At 32.4% G+C, this 22767-nt stretch overlaps 1 protein-coding gene and 1 long non-coding RNA gene across 12 annotated transcripts in view; one reads left to right on the top strand and one right to left on the bottom strand.

Annotated features, from left to right (window-relative positions):
- LOC122571989 (acetylcholine receptor subunit alpha-like) overlaps nt 1-22767 on the bottom strand; it is a 398975-nt gene that overhangs the window by 110774 nt on the left and 265434 nt on the right. For all 11 annotated transcript variants that reach the window (XR_006318308.1, XR_006318309.1, XM_043736418.1 and 8 more), the window contains one exon: nt 424-539. Coding sequence is in view for 9 of the 11 variants with exons in the window: in XM_043736418.1 (XP_043592353.1) it covers nt 424-539 (116 nt within the window). In the remaining 2 variants the exon portion in view is untranslated. The remainder of the gene's footprint in view (nt 1-423; nt 540-22767) is intronic.
- Nucleotides 7203-9188, top strand: LOC122571995. Its single transcript, XR_006318327.1, has 4 exons — nt 7203-7456; nt 8306-8393; nt 8481-8771; nt 8882-9188. It is a non-coding gene; the product is annotated as an uncharacterized LOC122571995 (long non-coding RNA).

Raw genomic sequence — 22767 nt, 5'->3', positions numbered from 1 at the left:
ACAGGGGGACAAAAATCTGGTTAATCATCGATCATGTAAACTTTTTTAAAAATAATTACATTCACAAGGGGACAAAAATCTGGTTAATCATCGGTCATGTAAACTTTTTTAAAAATAATTACATTCACAAGGGGACAAAAGAAAGCACGAGGATTATGCGGTAGATAAAAACGCTACAATTTAAATAAAAAGAATAAAAGAATTAACGTGGCATTAATGTTGATCTTTCGTTTGTTCACCACTGTATGCGTTGACTGAAATACTTTCCAGAATATTTTAATAAAATACTGATTGTTAACAAGATATTAAAGATGATGGTGAAATAATTGTACACACAAATATGCAGCTTTCAGAACATATACAGAGAATACTGAAACAGGTAGAGAAGTATGCGGGAAACTTTTATGAATATAACATGCTCACCGTACTGCAGGTACTTCTAAAATATCCCATTCTACCGACATGTAGAATTCGGAGAGATCGACTCCCACGTCCACTACATTGCTTCCCGATTTCTCGTCCATGTGCCTTAGATCGACCTACTCGAAACAAAAGAATCCTCTGCATTAGCATCTTTCGCGTCAATATTTTTATTAAATTAGTAATTTTCATGCCCACGTAGTTTACTTTCGATAAACGAACCTGCAGCCTGGATGATAACACTTGCTTTCGGTTTTATTCATCACGTTAGTAATTTATTTCTTTTTTTTGCTTTTTCTGTCTAACAGAGCTATCAAACAATTGTACGACATGTTTGAAGATTGTTAAAAAATTAGAAATTAAGCTATTTATTATTCATGACGTAGTAGATGTATTATAAAAATTGTAGCTGTTATCGCACATTGTTTCCAAGAATTTCGTTTTCGTGCTGTGATTTATTATTCTTGTGATAATGAAATAATTAGTGCAACAAACATTTCAGAAAGATAAATACGATTCGTTGAATTCTCAAATTGAGGTGAAAGCATTGTCGAACGTAATTACATATTTACATCTTTCATGTACAATTGATATTTTATTTCCTCTTCGCATCTAGAAATGTGCGAGAAATTCTTACAGCAGCAATTCTACGTTAAAAATTGGAAGGATAAATTGTTCAATTTGTTTTTTATTGAAAGGACTATCAAACTTGTTACTGATCCGTGGAAGAACATTTTTTCGAATTGCGCTATACTCAGACGAATAATCGTAATGAGAGACAAACAGATTTACCGATAGGAATAAAAATCACAAACAACGACTAAACGTACATTCCTTACAGAAGAATAAAAGTAGCTCGATAACTGTTAAAGTTAGCTGTCGGAATCGATGGGAAATTCGTGGCGTTAAAGTGGCGGTACGTTAAAGCTCTCGGCATAAAAACGTGTTCTCTCGTGGCTGCAAGTCCGTTGTTACGGGCTAAGTACGAACAATAAATTCCGAAATGAAAGTTAAAGTGCATGTCTCGTGATGCACTTAGTGTTCGCAAAAGCGCAACGGGAGCAAAACACTAATAATAGTCTGGATGAAAATGGACCGCTCAATCGTGAAGGCCCAGAAAGAATCTAGAAATCAACTATCAGCAGAACGTCCTCTTTTAACTATGCCTTCGCTTTCAACTATTGTGCAGCATGACGAACAAACAAAGTCGACACTGAAAAAATCAAACTAATCGCTAAGCAGTGTCCTAATTTTGTTGGAGAAACGAATGGTCTCGCCAGCAGCGTACGCGTACGCGTCAATTTACACCTGACTTATTCATTTCCGATTCTCGAGTTATTCGTATGCTCGACGAGGCCTGGTAACGCGGCAAATATTACCGGAGACTACGTTACGTGTAATTTCCATCATTTTTCAGCGTTCGATTTGATCTCTTTCTGCGCGAGCTTTTCTTTTTTTTTTTTTTTTTTTTTTCTCTAAGCGATTTCAAGCGAATGCTTCGAATTTAAGCGGTAACTTGGATGCACAATACCGTGCAAAATATCGCCGTCTGTCTCTGTCGACGTTGAACGAAATAACGTAAATAACGAGATACGTGTGAAAAGAAACGAACGGGACAAAGGATAAAACGTAACAGCAGGGAGACAAAAGAATCCGCGTAATTTTCGGAGAAGGAAACGACTGGCGCGATGCAACATGTATTTATCGTTAACAAAATTATATTACAGTTCGATATATTTTCTTATTTTAATCGTATAATTCTAATCAATGTAACTACAACCTATTAATAATTAATAATACTATACGTAATTTAAAACAGTCGATAAACGACGGGTATTTCGCGTTTATAATTTCAAGAAATATTTTTGCCATCAGCCTTCGTAAATGTTAATATTAATCGGTGTTTTGCACGGTATTGTTGTTCGCTAACTGTTTAATTTCTTCAACGTTGCACATTCAGAACATATTTGTATGCACGTAAACGGTGCACACAAGCATAACTTCATACATACAAAAGTATCGACAGAGAAATCTTAAGCAACGATAATACACAAGAACGTCGCACAACTAGCGCAATATATATATATTAATAATTTATATGCAGTTGCTTGGCTATCTGCGTTCAATAATTAAATATAAACGGCGATGGTGTGCTTCATTTCGAAACTGGAGGGAAATTTGGGTGGTGTGTGATGATGTGTGTGTAAGTAGAAAGTATCGGAAAATGTTTTACGCAGTTATCGAAGATTGTCGTGAGATTACAATACGCGTTTGATAGTCAATATCTAGATATATATATATATTTGTTTGTAGTCACTTCTATGCAAGAAATTTTCCTAATGTTTCAGAACGCGAGCGTTATATCATTGTAAGTGTAATTACTATCTTTCGGAGGAATTTGACAAATTTTATCGAAATTTCATGGAAGTAAGTTCGAAATGAATATGGCAAAAGTATCAAAATCCCGAAATACGATTTAATTGTCTGTCGGCAGCTGAATGGAATTAATAATTTAATTTATTACGTTAAATTTTTTCGAATTATCAAGTCTGCGAACATATTTATCGCATTAAATATTTTCAGCTCATGTTGAATTCCCATTGGGCCATTTATAACTAAACTTTCCTATGAAAAATGAAGATAAGTACAACGTATTCCGTGTAACGAAGCTGACTTTTTAATGGAAATACGTTGAGATAAAGTTGCTTATATCGTGACAAAGCAAAATTGGAAGTTTGTTCGTGAATAATCATTTAATTATCTAAGAAAAGAATGTAATGCAACTTGAATGAACTCGCTCAAGAGTAACCAAATTCTGACATCAAGCAATCTTTAATCCCATTAAACTGAACTTTCATCATTAGGACTTTAATACCTGTTCTGACAGTAAAGTCACGTTTCCACGTCCTCTACCGACCCCAAATTTATCTTTCAACTTGCACTGTTATTTTATTACGATACTTCTGGTCGACAATCGACGCAAGTATTTGAATGCTGCATAGAAAATGTATTGGTATTTTGAAATTTGGTTGGTGCTTTAACGAGACCATCATGATGATATTGGAAAAGTATGAAACGATACCGAAGATGTATATGGAAGCTATGAGATCTTTAACCTAAGTATACAATTCGTAAAAATCACAAAATTATTTAAATAGTCATTATACTAAGAAATTTCAATATTCAGACAGATTCTTTTTAACTCTAATTATATGTTTAAGATGAGTGCTTATACGATATATTAATTTTTCATCAAATGTATATTCACAGTAAATTTCTTTCAATTTCTATATACATTTTCAGATTTGGAATTTTAAAATATTTTATATAACACTCAAACGTGTATGAACACTTGCCCTTTTTAACAAATGTAATTTAGTTGCAAAAAGACTCAGAGCAATTTTATATTTTATTAGAAAAGGCATATTATGGTACGATAAAATTTACTTTGAAATATTAATACGCATTAAAAGAATTGGTGTCTGAAAATGACAAACATTATGATGCAGTAGTGTCATTTATAATGTTCATTAGCTTTGGCTCATTTACTTGTCAACGTACGGATAAAATGGAGAAGGTTTCTTCAAATTAACGATAGAAATAACCCGAGCAATTTTAGCAATAAATATTTAAAATATGTTGACACAAGTGCTGTATTTAATTTTAATGTACCACTGATAAAATTGAAAATCAACAATTAATAGCTCATATGATATATATATCATATAATTTCAAAATTAATGTTAATTTCAAAAGAAGAACGTAAATATTGCTTTTGATCGTTAATTATCAATTGATTCACATATCTTGATAATATTCATGCATCGTTTATATAAATCGAGCATAGTGTTCATATAGTTATAAGCGACAATGTGCATACATAAAAGTATGCAACGCTAAGCGTTCAAATATTTTTCTACAATCACTGTACTTAAAATATGGCACAAGATTAATGTTTTATTAAAAAGGAAGTTTTCTCTGCAATAGCAAAAATGATATGTAAAAAGATGGTTAGCGATGCAGAAAAATATTTTAAGATTTCTGTGCAATTGCGATGCATCTGGAAAATAGATTCGCATCAGCAGCGCGGAAGTAAAGTTCAGAATCTTGCATCGAATCGATGCTAGAGACGAAATGGTAAAAATATTCAGAATATATTCTTTTCATAGATTTTACGGTCGGATTCGAAAAGCACTCTCATCTCGGGCGAAAGCACTTGAAACCCGGCAACTTTGCCAAATGTCTTTTTCGGTGCCTGCAAATCTCATCGATTGTTTCGTCCCACTACTCTGCAATATTTCTCAGTCATTTTCACGTCTTTCTCCTGAGTTTCATCGTCCATCCAAGAGACATACTTTCGATCTCAGTTGGTTTACTGAAATATTTTAAATAATTCATCATCCAAACGTATTTAAATACGTGTAACAGATTTTAAAACTAATGTAATACAGTTTATGGACTTTGTGTTTCATTCACCGTATACAGTCGCGTCGATTATTGCGATAGATTATTGGTAACTCAGTTGCAATGGTAAGTTGAATTTTGTAATTTTTGGGGAAGATTAAATTGTTTGATAAATTTTATCAGTTCCAATGCTTCGTTAAACATTGTTCAATTATCTTCTATAAAAGGACAATTAACATTAATGTACGATCTAACAGCAATTAAAAGGTTAGTATATGTATATAATGTAAATATTATTTATTGTAATTCAATGAATTAAGTATTATTATAATGTTAATTACGTTTTCAAAGTATTTCTTACGTTTAAAAAGAGACAACACATCGTCTGTCATTAATGTTAAAAAGGAACAATATATTATTATTTGAAAACATTACTATACCTTTTCTAATTTGTCCACTTTTTGATCATTTATAGACATATATTATATTAGGTCGTCCGAATAGTTTCTTTCGTTTTATAAGGAAATAATGGATGCACAACATTTTCCGTTTTATATTATTTTATCGAATTACGTATGATCCATTTTGTTCTATCAAAATAAACATCACAACGTTCGACAAATTAGGTTTCATGTTTGTATTGTTGAGGAAAATATAAGGTTGGTATGATCACTAGTTCCTACATGCTAAGTTGGTACGACTTCTAACGACGCTCCTTTGTCTTTGGCGTCGATCACGTGTTAATAATCTGAGTGTATCCGGTGTGTTTATATGACTGTACATGGTGGTAAAATACAGAACGTAAAAGCTGAATCTGTGTGAATCAATAAATATCAAACTCTAAAACTTATTTAACAATATTTATAAAGATACATCGTTGTAAAAGACGTGTCTGTAAAAGAAAGACACTTTTCTGACAACCTAATACATAGGTTATAATATATATGTATATATATAGAGAGACATGCGGTGATATTACGGTGAAATATAAGATTACGATGCGTAAAAGTGTTTCACTTGTTAATAATAATTTAGATAAAAAATACTTCCAGAAAGGATGAATACTCTTATCAGCGATGAGGCAAAAGTTTTAACCCGCGACTCTATCGAGCTTATCTTCGTCAAACGTGTTACGATATAAGTTACAAAGTGAATGAAGACGAATTTACAGAAAATAAGGATGGCTATTGCTAGAGTGAGCAATCTAGTTAAAAGTCTAGTCTTTGAAAAGTAAAAATCATGGTAAAAGCAGGAATGATGGATGTTGCCAGACAACTATAACTATCGGCAGAGAGAATATGGTACATAAATCATTTCGCATGAAATTTCGGCACCTCGTTCACCTCACGATGAGTAACGAAATTTTTTACGCTCTGAAAGCTCTCATAATAATAGCATTATGAGTTTCATTTCTGAGGATGATGAATCAGGCACTGCAGTGATACGTTGGAATGCAAATGTGTGTGTGCGTCAGATGACATATATGTGTAGATGAAATACACCAAAAAAGTTTCGTATATTATTATTAATTATTTGGATTGGTTACAAAATATATATTGTACAAACATATAATGTTATTCCTAACAAATTTTGCCATTGTATGTATTTATAGTCTTATTATATTTATATTTTATATTTTTGAAAGGTATTTTTTTTAACACAAGTAGATTATTGGAAGCTTTAAGAAAGGTTATAACAGAGACGTGAAAAGTGTTGTAACATTGGGTTCTCTTTTCTTAAATATAAATCTTGAATAATTCTTAACATTGTCAGCAACGTTTTATTATGTCGTATCTATATCGAAACATTTTTATGTAGATAATTTTTAAAGATATAAATATAAATTGTTTTACAATTTTATACGTGTTCATTTACAATACTGATTTTACATTGGTCACAATATTGACTTTGTAATACTCTTTTTACATCTTTTCATTCCTTGTATCCTTTTAATGCAATAGAAATAATAAAAAGAAAGCGATACGTCATTATTTCATTTTGGCGAAATTTATCATATTATCGAAATAATAACAGACACGTTCAATTGTAAAATATATTATCTCGAATAAATCCGAGAAACGCAAGTTTGCTGGATACAAAGAAGAGGTTAATAAATTTGAAAAGGCAGATTAAAAGAAATATTGTAAACAAATTCTATCAAAAGAATTTTCTCTTAATTCGAACACTAACTTTTATGAAAGCGATATATTCTATTCATAAAATGTAGCTGTAGAATCTACTCCGATCTTTCTAGTATATGGTAAATAAAAATTTAAGTTATAATTTTTATAGTATTCCAATATTCAGTCAATATTAATGCAGAGTAAAATATTTGTTATTTGCATCTGTCTGTTTGTTTCACAGATCCATACGTTCGATTCAGGTCGGATGAAACCGTGGAAAATCTGCGTCTCGCGAAGACAAATAAACGGTGGATTATCATTTTCGTTTATTGCCAGAGGTTTTTCGGTCGCGTAACTAGTTTCGCGAAAATTATCCGTTATCGTCGCTTTGTCACGATCATTACCACCGGCGAGAATTGCGATCTCGCCGAAACAGCTACCAGCTGCAATCTCGGAGCTGTGCTCGACATTGCACAATCGCCCGTTAAATGGAAAATACCAGCAACCCGGTGAATATCTCACTTTCATTGTGTCCGAGCAGTCCGAGCACGTTACGCTTCAAAAGTATTCGGAAATTTGCTTATTTTTGAGAAGGTATATCGTAATTACGTAACGAATGATCTGGTTCTTCATAATCTTTACAATAATACGCGTAATAATAGAAAAAAGTAGAGAAGAATTTGGAACAATCTTTTGGTCTTCAAACCTCATTCTTACAAAATTAATCGCAATCGTAAAAGATTTTTATTTAAGAGTATTCTCATATACATTTACGCTCGATTTAAGAACAGTTTTATATTTCTAACATTATAAACAATTTTCAGTGTAGAACTAATATCAGAAGAGAAGAAATTGTGCACGATATGGAATAGGTAGCCAAATATGGAACACTGACATAAGGCAGAATATTTTCATGGAAAGCAAACAAAAATTAGTTTTATTGTTTTCGTTGATTCTGGTTGTAATTTTGGTTGTAAAGTTATATTAAAAAAAAATTAAGTAAGCAAGTAGCTGTTTGCAACGATTACATATCCAAGAGCTAAGCTCGGCACCAGCACGTTAGATACTTGATGCATATTTTTCTATGCAAATATTGTGAAGAAACTTCTTGGCAAACTAAACCCTCTGAAAGTGAACAAGTGAGATAGTTTATAGTTGCTTGACAGACACTCATGTGTAAAAATGGTACTATTCCACATTAGATATACTGTTCCATATTTGGCTACTTTCCTCCATACCATGATCAGATTAAATTGATTTTCAGTATTCAATAAACCTGGTGTCTGTAATTCTCATACTTTGCAGAATTATTTTGTTACCTGTCAAGCTCTCTATTTCTAAATTCTTCAATTTTTCAGTTGCGAGACAGATTAACAATGATAGTTATTCCAAACAGATAGGAAAACTGTCGATGCCAATACAACCATAGTGATGATTAAAGCAAATGTAAGTCAATATATATATAATAAATACTAACATAAATTATTGCTACGTTTTTAAACATGTAATGTAAAATTAAATATTTATGTCCAGGTGATTGCATACGAAGCAATTAAGTATTGCTTGTAATTATTAGTTCGTCATTGACTTGTACAGTCTGCTCAAGTTCACATACTGTTACTACAAATAGACCAGAGTGTCCGGATAAGTTACTGCTACGTTTTTAAACAAGTAATGTAAAATTAAATATTTATGTCCAGGTGACTGCATACGAAGCAATTAAGTATTGCTCGTAATTGTTAGTTCGTCATTGACTTGTACAGTCTGCTCAAGTTCACATACTGTTACTACAAATAGACCAGGGTGTCCGGACAAGTATGAACGGTACTGCACGCTTTTCTCAGACGAATTATATCAAACTTCTAATTTGAGCCTATCCTCCTCCACTCTGTCCCTCTTGTTTTTGTTGTCTAATCGCCGATTCCTCTTTTCAGGCGGACGAAATGTTGTTCGCTTCGATATCAAACCGTCTCCGAATTACATTAAATCGTGCGCCAATAATGGAACCGACTGTCCGAAATACGATATCACGGCATTAAACGTTTGTGTTTGTTCAACAATATCGCACGATACTCGAATGTTCAAATATTGGAAGGTTTGTCACCGGTGGAAATAAGTTTTCCTGTTGACAGGTGACTGATTAGACTCAAGTTCAAGTTTCCACTGGATATCCATCAGTCCATGTAACAAGTATCAGTTCAAGTTATTGAATTCAAATGAAAATAAATATCTGACAACTGAGGATCTCTTTAAAATGTTGGCTCTTGTATCTCGCAATTTCAAATTAAATTATCTCGTGCAAATTGCGTTATGGATCTTCGTTCGTGCTGACAAATAAGTTTCCTATAACGTAACGATGTTGCTTGATATAACGTTTAAAGGGGAAATTACATCGATTAAGTGGCTTTGATACGATACATGACAACAGATTTGTCTTATATACGCTTTTATGTATCAAATTTGTTATCTTTCGTTTCTAACGTTTGTGCTACGACGTAATCTGATAAAACCAGCAACAGCTATGCAGTCGCAAAATAAAAACTGTGTTCACATAGGATACGTCAATATAAAACATGTTTCGCGTATCGATTCTGATTTTATTGATGAACGACGTGTGTTAAACGAAAATAGTCGGAAGTGAAATACTTCTCCCGATCTTTACGCCTCCATCAATATATTGCGTTATTTCCTGTAACATTCTTCGTTTAATAGATTTACAAATGTTGTTTACGAATCATTGAAAGAGTTGAATATTGCGTTACTTGCTGCTACACTGGATCGCCAAACTTAGTTTCGTATTTACGTATGAAGTTTTCCACGTGGCAGCTTAAAATATTTCAGACATAATTTCTCGTAAACGTAAAAACTTTACATTGGCGAGATTAAAATTAAGAGAATTTTCTACTATTACGAGAATTAGAACTAGGGCGATACGAGTATTAAGAAGTTAAGTTAAACTTTCTTGAAAAGTTTTGGGAGGGTGAAAAGCAAAAGCATGGCGTGAGTAAACCGCTTTAGATAAGTTTATCAATCAATTATTTTGTATACAGTAATAAAGCAATAAATGCAAGTGGTAAAAGATCACGTTAGAAATGTTACATCGCATTAATGGTAATATTATTACCCGATCATATTTAATCAGATATTGCCTGATATCTAAAACTAAACGTTCTGAATCATACAAATGATTATCATACATAGTAACGAAACTATAAAAATGTGAATAAATAAAATAGAATTTCGATTACCGTAGAACACGAAAAGATTGCCCCTTGCGAAAAAGGTTGAACAAGGACAAAAGCTAAAGGGAATCGCTACATTTTTATTCAAAAGCTTTTCTTCCCGTTTAATATTACGATTTATAAATTGATTTAAAACAAATGATCGCTTCTCGCATGAAAGGAAAATTTAATCAACTATGCGAATAACGCGCGTCAACAATTTATCAGATCTTAAATGAGAAATTAAAAGGCGCAGAAATGCACAGTATACGCACAGCTTGCAAAAATACGTAAAATATCTAAACTGACTTAAAGTATAGCGATTTTTCTAACATGAGGTGCAGTCCTATTTGTTCAATTGCGTCCGTGAAGATTTACATTCGCATGATCATCCGGACTTCAACCATGACAATTTGGACAATCTTATTATTAAAATAATATCATAAACAACTTCGTTCGTTGTCTATAGCAATGTCATAACAAAGCCTCGAATATTTTGATATTTTGATGACACAAGATTCGAACAGCTAGCGATATCGTTTCTTCCTTTGTTCAGCCAAGCTGCACGTTACTACAACAGAGGCGAACTGCAGAACGAATCGGCTTCTGGACAAAGGAATTTGTCCATGTTCTCGTGCCAAAATCCGCTATTGGAAACCACAAAAGTTGGCAGAGCTTCGCGACCGGTGCAAGATTCATCGCGCTGTAAATTTTGCTTCGCAAGTCAAACCGAAATTAATCGCGTTCCTTTCTGCCAGCAACCGCAAACGTACGTTCCGGTAACGTGTACCTAACAAGCCTCCGGAGACCACTCAACAGGTATACCGCTTCATGAGCCACATCACAGGCTTTTGGTAAATCGGCGGAATGACGTCTTGCGCGTGTAAATATATACCGGATCGACGTTTCATATTTAACGCTTACGTACGCATTAATTGTGCGGATATGTAACTACGTACCTGTGTACGTCGAGTTTGCGAATGGCGCCATGTGTGTACAATGAAATCATGAGATTAATATATTGCACATTCTGCTTGATTAATTTTCTGGATATGTAACTACGTGTATATTCATGTAGGTCGAGTTTGCGAATGCCGCCGTGTATAACGAAATCGTAGAATTAATATACGCGTTTCATTCTACCTGTTTTTTTCTTTTTTTAGGATTATTTTACCGTGTACTGTATTTAGGATTATTTTTACCAAATTAAAATGGTTAGAAATTATTGTATTTGTCTTTTGTAAGGTTGTTAGAAAAAGACGTATTAACTCGAATTAAACGTTCGATATTTCCACGTGTCTTTCTTTGAAAATTTGTCGTCTCTTTCGATAATGAATTCTTTCAAATAGAGCGTCTGCGGTATTTCATTTTTCGAAAAGATTTGTAGAGACCAGAATAAATAATAATGAGACTATACTATATTTGGTGAAAGAATTAGTATAGAACTAATTATATGTGCAATGTTCGTTTCAATGTTTCGTTATTTGGTAGAAAGGAACATAATTTTTCAATCTTTTTGTGCCTAATTAAAGTTGTTGTAAATATGTATTGTTAATATATCGATGATATGCATTGTGAAATTATTGATTATCCTAAGTATGCGTTTTATTATTTCTTTTTAGATAAACTTACACTTTTGGACAAAAAAGTAAACAGTTAATGGGATTGTCGAAATGTATCAATTTTTGGACAATAATTAAGTAACCATTACATATATTATAAAATCAATTCCGACATTTTTTAAATATTAGGGCATCTACTGTTACTGTTACTTCGATTTATACAGCAGTTCAACTTTATTTATAGCATTTTTATTCTCCCAACTATCTACTCTCACAATCTCTCACTATCTACTCTCACAAACACAGTAATGACGACAAGATTGGAATCTCGAAGATGAGAAAATAGCAGATAAACGTAACGAAGGAAAATTGTGAAATAATAGGATCATTTGTACAGCGTTATACCAATACAGTTAAATCTACGAGCCTACATTTTATCACTGTGTTGCCGACTAATAAAAGCAATTTGACAGTTAAAATGATAAATGTATATCGCATCTGTCTACGTGTTTGCGCTTCAACTCAACATGACGTTCACTCCGATACGGTAAACTAAAGGCAGCGAGACGGATTAAATTAATTAAAAAGGCCGGCGCATGAGAGATTATTTTCATCGCACTGAAAATCTTAATGAACTTCAACGGTGGTCGGTGGTCGTCATAAAGGCTGAGCGTTTAATACGCTAGAAAATAGCGTCAAAGTAGAATTTAAAGCACTGTGCAATTAATCATGTCGCGATTAATCATGTCATAAATTAATCAGCAGAAGAAACGTGCTCGGGCAATTATCACAATTTAATTGTACGCGAGCACGTCCGCAGCGTTACGTATTATTTGTATTTTTACCAAGCATTCCATGTACGTTTCACCTAACGTAATTCATCTGTATCGAATGTTTGATATTTTGCTTTTCGATATTCATGTTTTCCAAATGTATAACACTTCTATAATATTTCTATGCTATGGAAATAATACTTCCTAATTTATCACCTGGTTTATACGTAATTGGATTTCGCAGTGGATTTAATAATATTAATGTTAATTTATAACAACGCTGTCATTCATCACTTGTACGCTTTTTCACTAGGCACGTGATATTTCATTATTTCTCATTAAATCGAAAATTATATGCATGCACGTGTAGCATACATTTAGAGGAAGGAATTTATACCAACATTCGTAATATATGACCAATATTGTCAGAATGGTTGAAAAATATATCCCTGTTGCATCTCCAATTCAATCAACGGATTAAACTGTAATAATATTGAAAATATCGAAACGAATTCTTTCGACCATGCGTATAATATTGTGCTTTTTTAATGGAATTATACTTTCAATAAAAACTGCTAGTGGGATTAAACCAAAAAGGTACAACAATTATAAAAAATATTCTCTGCTACTGGTAACGTATCATCGTTTTAATAAAATCAACGAAACGAAGTTGCATAATGTTCGCGATTTTTGTAAAACGATTAGAAATACTTGATGTGTAGTATATAAGATGGGAAAATAATAATGTATTTAATTCTAAATACGTATTCGCGTTTTTATTAAAAAAAAAAAACGAGGTCAATATATATATTTATATATTTTTTAATTCTTTATAGTAATTAATTATTTTAATTAAATTATTTGGTAAAAGAATTTTAGGTTCTAATATTTTTAGCTCACATATGTTACATGGTATTATGTTCTCATTTATGCAATCATCTTTCCAATTATTTTATCTATTTCTTCGACAGTTTTTAAGCCAACTTCGCTATCTTAAACAAAAATTATCGTACATTTCCTCGCTTTTCTCGATTCGAGATTTGTTGAAAAAATTATAAATAAAATTCGATAAGGTGTCTTTTCCACACCGTGTAATGCGAGTAAATTGCAGTTGAAAAATTTTCACGTTGAAATACAGCGAAAAAAGAAATTTGCACGCTTTTTAGCTGATGTATGCGACTCACGTAGAATCGATTTACGGCGAAGGAAAAGAAGTGACAGACGGAGGGAAAGAAGGAAAGACCACGGCAAACAATTAAACTCCGTATGGAGGCACGTACAGAGGCAGCGGTTGGCCGTGTGCCTCCAGAAGAGGAAATAAAGGATGCATTTTAGAATTTTAAATTCACTTGCATCACTAACGACCAACAGAGAGACAACTTCTGCGACTATTGTTTACGCGTTGTTCGAGTTACATGTCGGCAAATAAGCAATAAACCTGCCATCTTTCAGGAAATAACAAAGAGCTTCTTGCAGCAGTGAATTGTTTCAGCAAATTTTTATACTTTCTTCTACGTCGTTGAATTTGAATTGCTTCGAATATTTCGTTGTATTTTAAATGTTAACTGAACAATAAAAGATCCGAGGATGCTTTTACAAAATTACAAGATGAACGCAGTTCGAAGCTTTGTCTACCTTTTTATTTTAGGCAATTTACAAGTCAGGAGATTTTCCTAAAGTAGTGAAATTATTTTTCAATTCTTACTGCATTTAGAGCAAAGAAAATATTTATATGACTAAAGCAATTAAGAATTTGATATATTTCAGAATTATATACTTTGGAGAAATGTTAAATCTACATAATTTGAGAGACTTAGCTTTTGTTCATTATTGTTCCCAAATGAACAAAAGTATTTATTTTTCATATTGCATATTACACATGATAATTAAACAGAGTATTTGTACCTATTTTGCAATGTGCAAATATCTTTTGTAGGCATTGTAGCGACGATAAGAAATTAGAATTACACAAATTTAAATATCGAAATTGAAACTGCGATATTTTAAACATTTTGCCAGTAGAATATAATTATTATTCGCATTCTTGTATTTTATTTCGTATCGCATTTTTATTCATGCGTTATATATCTATCTAACGCGTTCATGTAAAGCATTTCGTTAACCAGTACACGAAAAAATCATTGGTGTGTCTTACTTACAGAAACGAATTTCAGTTTCAATTTCTTTCTATAATATGCAATTTTTCAAACAACGTATTAAATTACTGTAGATTATTTATATTGAATTTTATTACTAGCCTTTTCACTTAAAAACTGTTATCTTGCAAAAGCTTTAATCAGTTGCTCATGTTCGCTGTTTAATTATCCCGCGTTGATCGAAGCTTCAATTCATTGGAACATTTTCAGTCTCGCACAACTGTTCGGCGGAAATCACAGGAAATTTAAAGCATTTGCATCGTTTGCATTAAATGAGCGTTTTCTGGCATCGCTATTATCCACGGTTCTGTCGTTGGCGAATGAACGCGCAGTGAAAAAAATGGTTTACGAACTCTTGGCATTTGTCATGAGTAGACTGGATCGCCTAGTAGCCTGTGATGATTTATAGAAAAGAAATGATGGATGCGATGCAGGTACATTACCTATTTTTCTGGAATATAGTTCGCGTACCTGCTCGTTTTTAGCGCAACCTGTACGTACTATATACTCGTGTTCACGAGTTTGAAGCACGTTAAGATTTCAAAAGAAGCAATGACTTCTTTAACACGTTGACTGCCACGCGTGTTTTCAAAGAAATCTCCGTCAGGTCACGCGTGCAGCAGTACCAAGCGTTCTCTGCCAGGTGCTCCCATCGATATTTGAGTAATGCGAGTCGCTCAAGCGGTGGTCTCAAGAATGATCTCTCGTTTCGTTTGTTCGCAACATTAAAACCACTAGCTGTTGTTGAATATAATGAAGGAAAGCGTGGTATAGATTATTCCGACCAAACGGTTTCTTATGCCACCGCAATTAGAAGAGGAATCAAATGGTACAAAAAACTTGGCGTTCAACTCCTTCTGGGAATTTCTGTTGTAAACGCTTTGAAGGTTTACAAAATTGCAACAAGGAGGAATATAAATATTAGAATATTTAGACAATTATTAGTTGCAAAATTATTAGGGTTGTCTGAAAATACAAAAAATCCTTGTCTTCGACGGAGTCAGCATAATATCGCCGTTCGGAAAAATGATTCCGGAAGAAGCATTAGACGCGCATGCAAACTATATTGTGCAAATAAAAGACGTCGAATGGACCGAACAAAGGCACAAAAGAATTTGAAGAAAACAACAACTTGTTGACCAAATTGTCCCGACCAACCTCAGCTATGTATAGAATGCTTTAAAGTTTTACATTCTAAATAACTTTTTTAATAAACCATTTTCGTATTACTTTTATAACAAACCATTTTCGTATTACTTTTATAACAGTTCAACAGTTTTACTATTATGGAATATCTTTTCAAGTACCTACGACGATCCTTCGCAAGTAGTCAAATAAGCGACATCCGAATATGGGTTACGTGACTTGACCAGAAACTTTGCTGACACTCGAATACGGGTGTCGTGGCAGTCAACGTGTTAAGTAAAGAAATATCTTATTTTTCCGTAGTATTGGAACTATAATTAATTACATTTCAAAATGAAACTTAATTGATCATGATCCTTTTAATTTTTTTTTATTTAATAATTTACATTCACAATTTGTCCAATTTGGACATTTGATAGAATTTTTAACTGTTTGATTATCATGTGGGTGGCTACCCCCAGCGGGGTACCATTTTTGTGTTTGTTAGATTACATCCTTTGTGAACCTTTTAATTTTGGCTGGAAATTTCTGTATGAGAAAGTTTCTATCGTCGAAAAGGCGAAAGATGCTGCAAACTTTTGACACGTATATATATGTGTAAATGATTTTTCATCATCTGTACATTAATGGATCTAAATTAATTTAGAAATGAGAAATTTCCACTCGGACTCTGTTATGTAAATTAGTAATTCCACGTACGATAACATAATACACCGATTTGTAGATTTGCTTATAAGTGCAACGAAATTCCATCTCGTAGTTGCTACGTAAATTCTTTAAAAAAGAAAATATTATAGACGGAAATTTCCTTTCAACTGATTTATTATCAACTGCTATAGCATTTAGATTATTTGCAATTGATGCGGAGGAAATCGACGTGGTCTCAGAACGATGTAATCAGAATTGTGCCATATAATGTTGATGATTCAACAAGTAGAATTCAGTTCATTTGCATTTGAGAAGCAACGCTATTAATATCATTTGGCATCTATCAAATTGATAATCTTACAGCAACACCTCAAGATCTGCGCTTAATGTCAAACAACTTCGTTTGCCGAGTGAAACTGAAAATGTGGAATTACCGGAACCAGGAAAGGAAATTTGCAGCTCTTGCACGATTGCCAATTGCGATAAATAATTTAAATGATTTTTAGATAAACGCGTTAACCTTTAACTCCCTTTGAAAGCAAGACAATCAAGCAGAAAGCAGACTTCATAATCTCAAGAATCGAGAAAGCCAAAATTGATCCACGCATATCACTTGAAAAATGACAACTGAAAACTGAGCAACTGAAAAATGACAAAAAATTACATGTGACAAATTTTCTGCTGCCAGATCGTATTTCAATATAATTTCTTTTTAATTTCTTTTTTATTTCTTTTTATTTCTTTTTTATTTTTTTATTTCTTTTATGGAAGATAAAATTGATTCATTTTCTTTAATATAGATTACAGAAATAATTTACTTTACCCAGATGTCAATTTAAAATTCGTTAGTCAATCCTCGTTTTGTTTTCTATGGAAAGTAAGCGAAAATTAATTTGCTCTGTTGATCCCATAAAACAACCAAAACGATAAAAATTAAATGGGTAGTTTACGAGATATTAAACCGTTGCCAATTTAGGTGAATAATCCTATATACGAATAACATTTCGTTTATTTTCATTATAATCTACGGGTTGCGTGTAATTTTCGTTTCAAAATAAAAGATTATAATAAGCTTGAAATTGGAATAACGTGAAAAGACCATCTGAAAAGGGCGAATAAAGTTATTACAGCAAAATATACTACGAAACTTTAATTATATTTAATTATATGTATTTTAAAATCACTGTACATTGCGATTACGTTACTATGTCGAGTTATTACTACAGCTTTTGCAATTGATATTCATTAAGGGAAGATGAATTTTTTAAAACTTCCATCCGTTTCTTTTTTTCCTTTTTCTGCTCTCGCACAGCAACCTTTAGAATTGCAAACTGCGACCGCAAGCGTAAAATCCATTTATGACGAGAATTCTAAAAAAAGTCGTTATCGGTTTTTCCTCGCAAGTCCTCCGCTATCAGTTTTGCTCTTAGTTTCAACGGCGGACGACAAATTGCATTTGATGAGTCGATCGGGTTCCGAAAATTGTATATTCTAGAAGTAAGGGTAATACGAAAACGGCACGTTCATATTTATTACGTGATAAATTGAAAGACGCATTCAAAATTTAATGCTCGCGAAATGATACTTAACTCTCCTGCGATTTTTATATAGCGATGTCGCGATAGCATCTATCTTTTTATTCACATTCGTCCATTTTAATTTAAAATTGGCGAAAATAATGGAACTTAAATAGAGCTTCATCTTAATTGGTGAAAATAGAATATTCCATTCGGGTGCTAATAAAATTTCGATTCAACGAACTATATTATGAATTAATTGTTTAATTGAATTCTTATTAAATTTTTCAAATTGAAAAGCAACAAAGAATATTTTCTGTTTCTATTTGCGTCTGTTGAAAGAGATATGCCGTACAAAGATATTTTTCATTACTTTTAATATTGATCATAAAATTTCTTAACATACAGTGTGCACAGAAAGTACTGTCCCGTTATTGCATTTATTATAGCATTTATGTACCGATTAATCAGGTTCAGATATTAGGATGTCCGAAAAGTTTCTTTCGTTTTATAAGGAAATAATAGACGTACAATGTTTTCTGTTTTATATTAGTTTACTGAATTATGCACGAACATACTAATAGAAATATAACGAAATGGATCATACCTAATTCAATAAAATAATATAAAACAGAAATTGTTGTTACAGAAATTTATTATCACCTTATGAAACTTTGTGGACAATCTAATATATTAAATTTCCTAAAAATTGGTACATGCTAAATTCCCATAAATTAGTAGTACTCCCATATGACTACAAAGATTTGATACTACAAAAACGAAATGTACAATGTGGTAAAAATGTTTCGCTGAAACATAATAAGAGAGTGTGCCAATATTTCTTCTATCTATCTTCTATTGAAGCATTTATTTACATTAATCGAGTTTGTTTCGATAAGATTTGTATTGAATATCGAAAAACTTTCTTGTACGCGAAGCTACGCTTAGTCAGCCACTGCAGGATATGTGCCACCTCCCAATCTCGTCTCCTTAAAAGAAGCTACGGAATGACCGAAATTTGTAAAATTCTTTACAGCATAGCTGGTCAATAAAATTACACTCATAGTCAACTTAATCCGAGCTCCGCACAGAGACGAGCGACAGGCGGACACGTTCCTTCGTTTAACTTGATGTTTCCTCTCCGATCCCCTTCACCACTACACGCTTAACTGTACAAGCTGCTGCTTTTTACCTACCCGTGTGTTGTAATATGGTACAGATAAGCCGAGCCTTTCCCTATCCCGAGTAATGCCTCCACTTTGTTCACATCACGATTACACGGATCGAGATTAACGCAAATCGTCCGACGATAATCTGTCTAATACCACTGCGTTTCATAGCTGAGCGTTTAGACGGATGATTTTTAATTTCGAAACAATTACGACGTGGGATTTCTTTGTGTCGATAGCGAACTGGTTACAAGTCACTCGTTAAAATATCTCAGCCTCAGGGGTCATTGAAAAAACAGTGTGGAAATGTCCGGAATAGAGCCATAGTGCTTGTCTTAATACTAAAACCAGCGATATTTACACGAATTTATTTCTATCAAAACCAGTCTTTAAAAAATACGTAATAATAGAATATTTTTATATTTATTGATTTTTTATTTTCTTACAGAAGCAATTCCACGTTATGTAGTAGATTTTTGGTGTTATTAATTCACCTGGGATCCCTAAACGAGGGTTGACACATTTATAAAATTGCAGAGCCAGTCATTTTGAGTGGTGTGGTATTTCTAGTGTTAGCATCTAGCGATCTAGCGATCGATCCAGAATTTTCCTGATAACTGATATCGTCATATCGAATGATAAGCAGTAACAATTTTCAAAACGTGCGGGAAGTTGTACAAAACGAGGAAACTCGTTAATTGGGGTTCGATAAACAGATTGCAGGACGCTTTTACATTTTGACTGGTATTGGCATAAGTAGCCTTGATACAAAATTATTTTCAGTTTGAATACATAAAAAAGGAAATAAAATTCTTTTAGTTATCGTTGCGTCATTACATCATTGCGGAAAAAAATATAACATGAAGTAGGAATTTGAAAATAAAATTGTAAATGGCTTTGGTGAGAAAATTATTCGACTTTAAAGGAAAAGTAAATGTATTGCAGAAGGCAAACATTTCTTAGCATATTATATTATTATATTACCATGTTATATTGTTATATATTATATGTTTTACTACATTATGTAATAGTCTATTACATAAATTGCCGCACGAAGAATTAGTTTCTTCAATAGCAATACCAAAAATGTTTCTTTAGTAATAAACTTTGCTACTGTATTAGTATACTATTGTCCCTAGATGATACAATATATTAATGATTATAAATAATAATATATATTATTGTATATTATATGTTCTATTATATTATGTAATAGTCTATTACATTAATTCCCGTACGAAGTATTAGTTTCTTTCAATAGTGATTCCAAAAATGTTTCTTTAGTAATAAACTTTGCTACTGTATTAGTATACTATTGTCCCTAGATGATACAATATATTAATAATTATAAATAGAATATTATAATACATAATAGTTTATTACATTAATTCCCGTACGAAGAATTAGTTTCTTTTAATAGTGATTCCAAAAATGTTTCTTTAATAATAAACTTTGCTACTGTATCAGTATATTATTTTCCCTAGATGATACAATATATTAATGATTATAAATAGAATATTATAATATATAATAGTCTATTACATTAATTCCTATACGAAGAATTAGTTTCTTTAATAGTGATTCCAGAAATGTTTCTTTAATAATAAACTTTGCTACTGTATCAGTATATTATTTTCCCTAGATGATACAATATATTAATAATTATAAATAGAATATTATAATATATAATAGTCTATTACATTAATTCCTATACGAAGAATTAGTTTCTTTAATAGTGATTCCAGAAATGTTTCTTTAATAATAAACTTTGCTACTGTATCAGTATATTATTTTCCCTAGATGATACAATATATTAATGATTATAAATAATAATATATATTATTATATATTATATGTTCTATAACATTAATTCCCGTACGAAGAATTAGTTTCTTTTAATAGTAATTCCAAAAATGTTTCTTTAATAATAAACTTTACTGCTGTATTTTGTAATTGTAAAACCAGTCAACGTGACTGGTGTGGTAGTTCTAGTGTTAATCGATTGCGAAAAGAAAGCGGCGCAATAGCGTTCGTCATATTTGTTACTTTTTGAAATACATCTATATTATCATACAGGCGTACTATTACTTCATAAATATTTCAAGTTTTGTTCAATAAAAATTACCGAGAAGATAATAATGAAATGCAAAATACCGTCAGTTGTCCGTAACGTTCAAATGTACTGCGACTTTTCCACACAAAATTTTCCACAGCTTGATCAAACGGTTAAAACGATGTCTGGCAGAACGTATTGAACGTTTCCTTCGCTTTACTGCCTCCTTTAAGAGACCATCGATATAGAGGAGCGTCTTTAGCAGTCTAAGCCCTGTTTTATTGAATCGTTGCGTCGATGGAACGTTATAGTATTTAGGGGAACGACTGTTAGTTGTATTATCTATCTGTGGTCCATGTCTTTCGGCTTTCGATGATTTCCGGTTACATCTCCGTTTACTAATATTTTTATTTTATCTTACGTGTAATACGATTTTCAGCAGGAAATCTATCTTCTTAGCTTAACGATCTCGCTGGATTCAAATGGAGATCAAAAGTAAGCTTAACGTGGATTTCAATTTCAATTTAACTTGAACTTGAACATCTCCAACAGGAACATATACATAAACGTATACAGGCTGTTGGTAATAAATAAAGCGAAGGAATTTCATGCTGTCGTGAGCTTTTCGCTGCTCTCTCCTCTATTCCTTGCGTCGCATGAAAATTCCCTTTAATCCCTAAGCCTCGTAAAATATAATCACCGCTGTCGCGTGGTCCTGTACATCCCAGTAATTGCTCATCACACGTGAAGCTCACCGATGCTATCGTTCAGCTTTTCCTTCTTTAGAAAAGGAAGAATTCTGTCTTTAACTTATATACGTGTCATCGTTTTCTTCTTTCTTTTTCCCGTGTAATTCAGGTTCGATATTTACGTCGTAAAATTCGAATTTATCATATAGCATATCATATTGCGGGATTTTTTGATTTTATTTGAGAAACATTTATTGCTTTCTTATATAGTGATCGTGAATTGGTATGCAAATTCGAGAAAGTTAATGTTTTACGTTGAAACGAATTTGAGGTTGAACTTTAATTATTATATACCTTAATATTATATATTAGGGTGTCTGAAAGGTGTCTTTCTTTCAGAGACACGTCTTTTACAACGATGCATCTTTATACAAACATGAAACCTGATCCGTCAAACGTTGTGATCTTTATCTTGATAGAACAAAATGGATCATACGTAATTCGATAAAACAATATAAAAAGAAAAAAGTTGCGATCCATTATTTTCTTATAAAACGAAAGAAACTTTTCGGACGACCTAATATTATATATTTAATATTATTACAATTTTAAAATATATTGAAATAGTTATGATTGATAAATGATCATAAACTATCTATAATTATGACGCGCGTAGCTGTAGAAAACGAATAATTATGTTTTCGTACGAGGAAAGATCATTATTTTGTACTGCTCCGTAATTATCGATATTAAAATCGATATTAAACAGCAATGAAAATTTTTAAATCGTTGTTTTCAGTTCTTATTCTCGTTTTCCAATCTTCTTGCAAAAGGCCATCCTCGAATTACCATTAATCGGTTTTCCCTTAATCGATCGTTCGATTAT

The sequence above is a fragment of the Bombus pyrosoma genome, linkage group LG10, assembly GCF_014825855.1.
Source record: "Bombus pyrosoma isolate SC7728 linkage group LG10, ASM1482585v1, whole genome shotgun sequence".
Taxonomy (NCBI): domain Eukaryota; kingdom Metazoa; phylum Arthropoda; class Insecta; order Hymenoptera; family Apidae; genus Bombus; species Bombus pyrosoma.
Note: the sequence above shows the minus strand (reverse complement) of the source record. Positions and strands in the feature narration are given on the sequence as shown.